Genomic DNA, 10,869 nt, shown 5'->3' with positions numbered 1-10,869 from the left:
GTGTGTGTGTGTGTGTGTGTGTGTGTGTTTTTCCGATTGTGTGATTGCTTAACAGAGGTCATGCCGGAATGTTGTATGTAGTGGTCTGGCTAATGTCCGCTCTCGTCTTTCCCTTAATTCACCCCTCTCCTCTTTTACCATCTACCTCTCCCTGTCCCCCCCCCCCCTCCCTCCCCATACTCTGCCATCTTTACATTGCCTCATCCAACCTTTCCTTCCATCAGTCCTTCTTTTCCTCTCTTGTCTACCTCCTCTCCCTGTATCCTGGTGTCCTGTTACCCTGTCTAATTCCTCCCAATCCATCCACCCATCCATCCATCCCTCTCTCCTCTCCGCACCTTCCCTTCCGGTCGGCTGGCATCCCAGGATGCCTTGCTCCAGGCCGCTCCGCTAGGCCTCAGCAGCATGGGCGGATCCTGGGAAGGGAGAGAGAGCACGGATTGGACCCTTCCCTTCAGGACGGGCGCGCTGGCGGGTCACCCTCACTCAGCTTCAGATGGGCGAGGACGCTGATAGCTCCAAAATCAACCACAGCTTCCTGCGAGACTATGTCACCGAAGGTAGGACAGATCATCTATTTTCACCCTCTCACTGCCTTTGGGTTTGCATACTGGTACGATGGTGTGATTCATTTGACCATATATGTGTTATTTCTGGGCTCCTGGGTTGAAGATAGATATGGATAAATAGTACATGAATCCCGACAATGCCCTGCAGTGTAAGGATTCCTGTTGTGAGGTTCAGTGATTTACAATACGGTTTGTTCTCTAGGATGGAAATCTGACACTGAATTCAGACAATAATGATTGAGAAAATGTTTGCTGAACGTCATTCTTTGAATTTTGACTTCGGTCCAGAAAAAAAGGTTACATAAGGATAAGGTTGTATTGTTGTAAGTTAGGCCTACAGTACCTTTCCTATTCCTTTGTATCTGTGTCAGGGGCCAAGTAAGAGTTATTCCGGTGATACTGAAAGAGATACATTGTATTGATCCCCACTCTCTGTTCATCTCTCTTCCACCCCCCCCCCCCCATATTGTCTTTCCATTCTCTATCCTTATACCAACTTTCTTCCCCTTCTCTACTTTCTCATCTCTGTCTTTCTTTCTCCATTCCGCAACATTTTCACCACAAATGTGGATTTTCCTTCCTCTTCTTCATCTTTCCCTTTTGTCGTCTTCACCCCCCCCCCCCACCCCCACCCCCAGCTGATGTCATCTCTACGGTGGAGTTTAACCAGACAGGGGACCTCCTGGCCACCGGGGACAAGGGGGGCAGAGTGGTCATCTTCCAGAGAGAGACCGAGGTCAGTCATGGAGGGTTGATAGGTTCAGCACCATTTCCAGCCAGCTGTAGGTTATTGTCTCTATCGTAGTCTATAACAGTTGTTCTCACCCTGTGGGTCGGGACCCCACATGATTTTGGGGGGGGTCCCCAGATGACAGTGAAGTGACAAGTTAAGGACTTTTAAGACCTTTTAAATACCAAAAAAAAAAGAGAAAAGAAAGCAAAGAAAAATACATTCACTGCATAAAAACTAACTGGTCAAACATTGGCCAAATTGTCAAATAATATAAGAAAGAAGCAAAATAGCCGATCTACAAGCTCGTTGTGAGCTTATAGATCTGCTCAACTCCTACATTCCAAGTGCTTGTCAGGGTGGAGGGTCCCCAGTTCAAATATGGTTATTTTTTAGGGTCACGGCCTGAAAAGGTTGAGAACCACTGGTCTATAATATGTCTACTACAGGAAATTATTATGTGACATGCATATTCTTTATATTTCATGAATACATATAGTAGTAGTAGTTTATTTGAACATTGCGTTTGCTTGCAGTCCAAAGGGGAGTTGGAGGAGTTGGGGATCGATACAGGGGACTCTGGGGAGTATAACGTCTACAGTACATTCCAGAGTCACGAGCCAGACTTTGACTACCTGAAGAGTCTGGAGATTGAGGAGAAGATCAACAAGATCCGATGGCTGCCACAGCAAAATGCAGCGCACTTCCTACTGTCCACCAATGGTACAAACGCAAAACGAATTAAAGTAATCACTGCATTCAGCAGAGGATTAAACTGCAACTCCACGTTTAGTATCTGGAACACAAAGAGGGCATATATTTAGCAACGAGAGTCAAGAGGCCATGGATCTTTTGGTCCAGCTTGTGCTCTGGAAGTGGTAGAACTGTGTTCCCAGTTTTTGTGACAAATGGTCAGCCATGAATATTCATGTTTTAGTTTATTCATATTTACGTTGATATGATTGACAATGCTTAACATATAATGCTATATCCTTCTACTTATTATAACAGCTAGCAGTATGATTTTGTTACCCCTATAGGAGGGGTAAAGTGAGTTACTGTTCAAGGGGCACTTTAATCATATTTCTATCTGACTACTAAAATATGAGTTATTATTTGTAGGCAATCAAGATACAGTATACTTTGCCTATTATGATTAACATGACCAACAATATCTAGTTCTCAACCATACACTAGGAAATCTGAGTTGCCTCAATGTTTCCCATCTATCACTGTCTTGTACATATATTGTGTATACACAAAGCAAGCCACTATTTACTAATCAACCCTACTTCTCCTTGCCTTGTGCTTTCCTGACAGCTTGTCTGTCATTTTGTATTAGTTTGCTTGTCAGTCTAATCAACCTTAACGGGGCCTTGACCTCCACCATCCATGTTGTGTGTCACAGATAAGACCATTAAGTTGTGGAAGGTGAGTGAGAGAGACAAGAGACCAGAGGGATACAATCTAAAAGATGAAGAGGGCCGGATCAAGGATATCTCTACTGTTACCTCCTTACAGGTAAGACAGACAGACAGACAGACAGACAGACAGACAGACAGACAGACAGACAGGCAGGCAGGCAGGCAGGCAGGCAGGCAGGCAGGCAGGCAGACAGACAGACAGACAGACAGACAGACAGGCAGGCAGACAGACAGACAGACAGACAGACAGACAGACAGACAGACAGACAGACAGACAGACAGACAGACAGACAGACAGACAGACAGACAGACAGACAGACAGACAGACAGACAGACAGGCAGACAGACAGGCAGGCAGGCAGGCAGGCAGGCAGACAGACAGACAGACAGACAGACAGACAGACAGACAGACAGGCAGGCAGGCAGGCAGGCAGGCAGGCAGGCAGGCAGGCAGACACACACACACACACACACACACACACACACACACACACACACACACACACACACACACACACACACACACACACACACACACACACACACACACACACACACACACACACACACACACACACACACACACTCAATTTCAATTCAATTCATTTCAACTGAGCTTTATTGGCATGAGAAAACATACATTTACATTGCCAAAGCAAGTGTCAAAATATTATAAAAACAGTTGAAAATGGGGATAGTACAGTATAGTTGGAGGGGGTAGTTAACTATGTTAACACATTGCGTCGTTATATACTGTACATGTTATATGTACTGGGTATAAAGCTTTTTGAGACAAATAGCAGCAATCTTTCTCAAAACTATTTAAATAGTATACAAAAAAAGCCTCAGATTTAAAATGCGTAAGGGTAGCAGATCTGTTTATATGTGCAGTAGGTCTAGAGGTCTACTCGGGACACTCAATGGTTAGTAGTCCTTAGGGTGGTTGTATTCCATTGGCTAACCTTCTTTTACAGTTCTTTAACAGTTCACAAATCTTGCTGCTGAGTTTGCACATTGTTGTATTTCTCCCAGTAGGTATGGGAGTTACACACACTTAAACCTGAGTTATACTTAGTTGTTGTGTGCAGGTGTCGTGTCGTGCACTGGAAATAGCCTACAAGCGTGTCACTGAAGCACAGATACTGTAAATAAAAATCAAACTTGATACTTTTCTTTTGCTCTCATCTCAGGTGCCAGTATTGAGACCCACAGATCTGATGGTAGAGGTACGGCCTAGACGAGTGTTCTCAAACGGCCACACCTACCATGTCAACTCTATTTCAGTCAACAGCGACGGCGAGACCTACATGTCTGCTGACGACCTCCGCATCAATATGTGGCACCTAGGTATCACTGACCGCAGCTTCAGTATCCTTCCTTTTTTGGTAGAGTGTAATGTGGCTAAGTGGGGTTTAGTAGAGTGTTATTTTATGTATTTTTAATTAGTAATTTATCCATCTACCAGAAGATATGTACCAGATCTCTCAAGATGATTAGAGCTGTTGATGTTACAGGGTTGTTTGATCATATTTATGTGATGAATTTGCATGTGCCATCACAACGTCTAATGTTGTGATGGCAATATCACTGAGAAATGTCTCTGATAATATTTCACATAATATCTTGAACTAAAAAGGATTAAAAGAGATGTACACGAGAAGTAGAGGAAAGCCGAGGGTTTTATCCCTTCGATTGAAAGTATATTAGCACAATCGGTTCACATTCCTTTTGTTCAGTTGTAAATGTTATTTGAAACTTCAGACAGTACAGTCATCATCATTACGTTTTTATTTTAATTGGAGCATTATTATTCTTTTTTTAACAGGCAAATGTTAAACATTTTGCAGAGTCTGAGGAAACCATTACAACAAAATTGACATCAGTCTTGTGAGACATAATATGCAAACACAGGCAGGCTGAAATCCTTAGTGTCCGCATGGCCTTAATAAGACATACTGCAAAAATACACACACACACACACACACACACACACACACACACACACACACACACACACACACACACACACACACACACACACACACACACACAGAGAATCAGGTAGAATTTGCTTACGTGATGTTTATGTAAATGCTTACAAAGCGTATGCAGTGGCTTAGACATACCCTGTAGACATGCACTGTACATGGAGTCAACGGCAGACCGTTAGAATTTAATATCAATGGTTGCTGACAACTACTCTGTGACGTTTGACCTTTAACCCAAACATATGTAGACTACAGTATTCATAGTTTCACATCTGCCCCCCCCCCAAAAAAAAAGGGGGTTCAGAAGTAGAGTGCTCTCTGCTATTTCCCATTTAAATAGAGGCTGACCTAGAAAATCAGCGAAACATCTACGGAGAAGTGTTTAAATAATTCACTCTCTACTAAACCACATGAGGGCCCACTGCAAATAGAAACACAAAGTGGAACCGAGTGTCTGTGTGTATTTGGGGCTCAGGTTGGCCGTGATGGAGGAGTGGAGCGTGAACTTGGGGGAACATGCACAGCAGTCAAATCTTTGCCTAAAGCAATGAATAACAGATGTTTTTTTCAACTGAACTCGATAGCTTTTCACCATATCTGCCAGGCCCCCGCACCTCCCCCGTTACTGAATGACTCTCCTCTCAGGACTCAAACTTTTTCATGCAAAGGACCCCCAAAATTATATGTATTTGGCCACGGACCCCCACCTCAAAAATATTGTTCCAGGGACCCCCAGAAGCAAAGATTTGAGAAAAATGTTGGCTTTAAAAATAGCAGATCTACAAGCTCATAGTGAGCTTGTAGATCTGCTATTTTTGAATAGCCAAAGCTTAAAATTATAGTTAAAGTGGTTAAAATGATTGTGAAGCTATATCAACTACTTTTGCTGGGGACCCCCTGGTACCCCCCCAAACCTGGGGTTCCCCAGACCCCACTTTGAGAACCAATGCTGTAAGTATCCTCAGGTTGGAGGGCATGGGTTGGTGCCTGAAGAGACGGAAGCAGGTGGTAGTGGTGGGTGGGGTTAGCTCTACCTGTAGAGCGCGGTACACATTGTCTGTGATGTATTGTCCCTGATTGATGTTCTAACCAGACATTGTGGACATCAAGCCTGCCAACATGGAGGACCTGACGGAGGTGATCACGGCAGCAGAGTTCCACCCTCACCACTGCCACCTGTTTGTCTACAGCAGCAGCAAGGGCACACTGCGCCTCTGTGACATGAGAGCCTCCGCCCTGTGTGACAAGGCCACCAAATGTGAGCGCATTGTATACCACAGTATATCTGTAGCTTACGTGATGTTTATGTAAATGCTTACAAAGCGGTCAAGGACCCCCACAATTAGATGTATTTGGCCGTGGCCCCAATCTCCAAAATATTGTTCCAGGGACCCTCAGAAGCAAAGGTTTGAGTTAAAAATCCCTTTAAAAAAACATATATATATATTCAAAGATTTGCACACATTTTCACGATTTTTCAAAAATAGCAGATCTACAAGCTCATAGCGTGGCACTCTGTGCCACGCTATGAGCTTGTATATCTGCTATTTTTTAATAGCTAAAGCATAAAAGCACACCAAATGTGAGGGCATTGTATACCACAGTATATCTGACTATCTCTCATGGTTTCATAGTGATAATTAATGACAAAAGGTTCCTGTGTTAATCGTGTAAATAGAGGTATGATCGGTACAGTACATATACAGTCAAATCTAAAACATCTCTGCTGCTGAGCTAAGACAGAAAGCCTGATTGTACAGGGGAGATATTACACTTTGAGCTTCATGCAATACCTCTTGCCAACCAGTAGTGGTTGTACCCGACCGATATGCATTTCTCAATGGAAAAGAGCAGGGAGACCAGCCCCAACCACTGAAGATATGTTAGATTTATTGTAATAACATACTCTACCATACAAGTATTGTAGTCCTACTCAACTACTTTTGTAAAGGCAATAACTACAGAGTAGCCTACAGTTTACTCAAAGTAGTCTTCAAAATAGCTGCTTTTGTATTTATATTTGAGTAGTTTTAACAGCAAGTAATCTTTGACTTAAAGCTGCAATCTGTAACTTTCATGTGGATTTTCTCAATCAAGAGGAAACCCCCACTTGAGCTTAAGGCAGTACTACTTGCAACCAGTAGGTGTCCTACCCGACACCAGAGTATACATTTCTCAATGGAAGAGCAGGGAGACTACCTCCAACCAGTGCTAATGCATTAACATACTCTATCATACAGATTTGTTAAAATAACATTGTGTTCATTTAAATTAGTTAGGGATGTAGCTTTGCTAGTAATACAAGCAGAAAACATATGCACGTTGAGAAGGATATTCCAGTACACTTTCCACCCCTTTTTATTGATTGAGTCGTGTATCAGGTTCATTCAAAAATATTTCTGGGCAGATATAAGTGTAAAACTTTCTTAAGTCAGTGATTATCAAAGTTCTTTCATTTCAAGGATCCCCAGTTTCTTGCATTAGGCCACAAACCCCTAGCCTGGTAAACCACCCCCCTCCGGAAATCTCATTTCCATTTGATTTCAGGAGTGAGTCTGGCATGAACTCCTATTTGGCTATATTTGGCTGTGGGCGGGAGTAGTACTTTTGACTGACAACCCCTTCAGCCAATCAGCAGTTCGTTCCACCACCACCACCACCACCACAGAGCAACGTGGCGCAAGGGGACATTTGAAAGGGCTCTGTCATGATTAATTGACCACATATATGAAGTTAAACAACTAAATGCTATCAGAAAAATATCTTAAAAGTAAATTCCGTGCCACAAAAAAGAAGTTTGAGAGCATTTGAAGTTTTAATTTACAGCCGTTCGTTTTCACTCGGCTGCACTCGGCTCCATTCGGCTTCCACCTGATTGGCCAACGTGGGCTGTCAATCACAGAACAATGAGCGAGGACGCTGATAGGACAGTTCATGTTGTGAACTCCGCAGAAACGCCCAGACAAGCTCTCAGGCCAGACTCATTCCTGAAATCAAATGCAAATGAGATTTCCGGAAGGGGGATGGTTTACCAGGCTAACAAACCCCCATACCAGGTTCCATTTTGTACACTCTCAGAGTTACAGGCCTGTATGGGTTCCTACTACTTCCTAGCTATATCTATCATTTAGTTGGGGGGTCCCTGGACCCCCTGGGAGAACCATAAACGTAAGAAACTCATGCTCACTCTTTGTCCAGTGTTTGAGGAACCTGAGGATCCAGGGAGCAGGTCTTTCTTCTCAGAGATAATCTCCTCAGTTTCGGATGTCAAGTTCAGCCACAGTGGACGGTACCTACTGACCAGGGACTACCTCACCGCCAAGGTGTGGGACCTACACATGGACAAAGGCCCCGTGGAGACTTATCAGGTCAGATGACATATTGGTTATACTTCTGTGTAGGGCTGTCACAATTACACATTTAAGTTTGACAATTAATTGCGATAATTGCGATTAACAATTTAATTGTTTTTGGCGTTGGCATATTGGAACATATGAATACAACTTTAATTTCAGGTTTTTTTTTTTTGGCTTCATAATCACAAATTGGCACAGGGCAGATATGACAAATAACTTAAACATACAAAGAAATTACTGACACATTTAATGTAATTGATTTAAAAGTAAAATCTGCGGAAATAGCTGGTCTGCGCTGGTCTGATCTGCTATTTCTGCAATTTTTGTCAAATGTTGATTATGACGATTATGCTAAATAATTGCGATTATGTAATAATTGTGACAGGCCTACTTATGTGTGTTACTTGGTAAATTATGTCTAGCTCTATCGCCTATATTTTGTATACCCTCTAGGCCTAAATACTTCAGTTATGCCATCCAGGCCATATGCAGACCTACAGTATTGAATGATTCATTTATCTATCACTAAAGGCCTTCCTGACAATCATTATGTCATAGTCATATCACACAGGTGGTTATTTATATTAGCGATGCTGTGTTACCTACAGAGTCTTGTCATGAGAGGCAACATAGTGTGATTCACACAGACCTACATAGTGAAACGATATATTGTAAAGTAACGGGAAAAGTAATATATTAGTCTAAAAGGTGTAAGAATTTCAACCTGCACACTTACTTGTGACATATGACATGAAATAGACTCTTTGCTGGTATGGTAGACCAGGTTCTCAACCTTTTCTGGATCAGGGCCCACTTGACTTGCGGCCCACCCATCCGACCACTTAACACGGCAGCCGATATTGGTCAGATGGGTGGGCTGCGTGCATTTTCAGAGCATGTTTATTTTAATGATCAATCAATCGATAAGTGTTCCGGCTTGGATCGATATAACGTTAAGTTGCTATTTAAGTCATCTTTCCAGGTTTTAAAGAAAACAAACCATTTTCTAATTATTAATGTTATATTATCAGTATAGCCTCGATCTCCGTTCTCCAGGCTTTTACTTTTGCTCAAAAAGAAAGCCTGGAACAAGCTGTTGACGTTTCTGGCATAGGAAGTGGGAGTCAACCTTTCATTTCCCCAACCAACCAGAGTGCAGTAGGCGTCGCTCCACATGTTGTGAGGTCAGGGCTTTCAATGCTGCAGGGGGAGGGTGCACAGATTGGTGAACCAATGGGAGCCCACGGATGTTTTCACCAGAGATTTTGAATCCGCCCCTCTATGCCAGATATCAGAAGCGCTGGGGCAGGCTATATTATCAGTAAAACCTTAGTGTACATGCCAATTATTTGCAGTTGAGCCCACAGGTTGAGAACCACTATGGTAGACCATACCAGCAGTCACAGACTACAACTCACGATATACAGTGGTTTGTTTGATTTTCAAGGAAGCCATTGGATTCCATCCTTTTCAGTATAGTATGAAAATGTACTTGCACTGTTTCTTGAGATAACCCCAACATGCATTGTGTGGTTAATTCTTGACAAAGTTACTTGATTGGTGCATTTTAAGGTTTTCTCAATTATTTCAAAGTAGTGCAGCCAAAATAGTTCATGGCGATGCTGCCTGCTGTCTCTCACTGTATCTCCAGGTCCATGAGTATCTGAGGAGTAAGCTGTGTTCTCTCTATGAGAATGACTGCATATTCGACAAGTTTGAGTGCGTTTGGAACAGCTCAGATAGGTAAGTGGGCGTGAAAACAGAGTGTGTGTGTGTGTGTGTGTGTGTGTGTGTGTGTGTGTGTGTGTGTGTGTGTGTGTGTGTGTGTGTGTGTGTGTGTGTGTGTGTGTGTGTGTGTGTGTGTGTGTGTGTGTGTGTGTGTGTGTGTGTGTGCGTGTGTGCGTGCGTGTGCATAAGAGTGAAAGAGAGACAGACAGACAGACAGACAGACAGACAGACAGACAGACAGACAGACAGACAGACAGACAGACAGACAGACAGAGAGAGAGAAAAAGGAGTGTTTGCTCTCCCAGTGTGTCACTCTCATCTGCATCATTCAGTGTTTAAATCAATCCCGGAGACAAGCTTTGTAGATGTCAAATCGATCCCCTCACCTTCAATTTCATTCCTCTTTCTCTCCACTATCTATTTCATCCCATTCTCCACTCCTCTCCTCTCCTCTCCTCTCCTCAGCGTGATCATGACGGGGGCGTACAACAGCTTCTTCCGGATGTTTGACAGGGAGACAGGGCGGGGCGTGACCCTGGAAGCTTGGCGGGAGAGCAGCAAACCGCGGGCCGTGCTTCGCACGCGGCGGGTTTACACCGGTGGCAAGCGGCGTCGTGGTGATGTGGGTGTGGACAGTCTGGACTTCACCAAGAAGATCCTGCACATGGCTTGGCATCCAACCGAGAACATCATCGCCATAGCAGCCACCAACAACCTGTACATATTCCAGGATCGCGTCAACCCTGAATCACAAATGACTCAGTGACAGAGAAGGGGATATCGACAGTGACAGAAACACACACACACACACTGCCTTTTACCATCTGTCACAAAGAGTGTGATGGAGATACCGAAGGCTTGGAAGAGTGTTCGGGGAAGCCGTACCGATAAAGCCACGTTGACTGGATGCAAGATGAATTCCTTAAGATTGTTGAAATGATTTGACATTTGAAGACGTGAAGCTCAAAATATGAGTGTGTGATGTTGTTTCATGTTTTAGATAAATTATTGGCTCTTGTAGTCATGCATCAATGGAGACACACTTTTCGTCCCAATCTACGTGCAGGGTTTTGA

The 10,869-nt window shown here is 43.4% G+C and overlaps 1 protein-coding gene across 1 annotated transcript; it reads left to right on the top strand.

Annotated features, from left to right (window-relative positions):
* Nucleotides 1–496: 496 nt before the first annotated feature.
* LOC308094896 (serine/threonine-protein phosphatase 2A 55 kDa regulatory subunit B gamma isoform-like) lies at nt 497–10,561 on the top strand (the record flags this gene model as incomplete). Its single annotated transcript, XM_080441719.1, has 9 exons — nt 497–560; nt 1,208–1,305; nt 1,836–2,022; nt 2,708–2,820; nt 3,914–4,091; nt 5,805–5,969; nt 7,910–8,079; nt 9,719–9,810; nt 10,261–10,561. 9 exons carry the CDS (start codon nt 497–499, stop codon nt 10,559–10,561), a joined length of 1,368 nt encoding a protein of 455 aa, XP_080297845.1.
* Nucleotides 10,562–10,869: the final 308 nt, after the last annotated feature.

This window comes from Gymnoscopelus braueri (genome assembly GCF_963280865.1).
Source record: "Gymnoscopelus braueri genome assembly, chromosome: 2".
In the NCBI taxonomy this organism is placed as follows: Eukaryota; Metazoa; Chordata; class Actinopteri; order Myctophiformes; family Myctophidae; genus Gymnoscopelus; species Gymnoscopelus braueri.
This window is presented reverse-complemented; position numbering and strand designations above follow the sequence as displayed.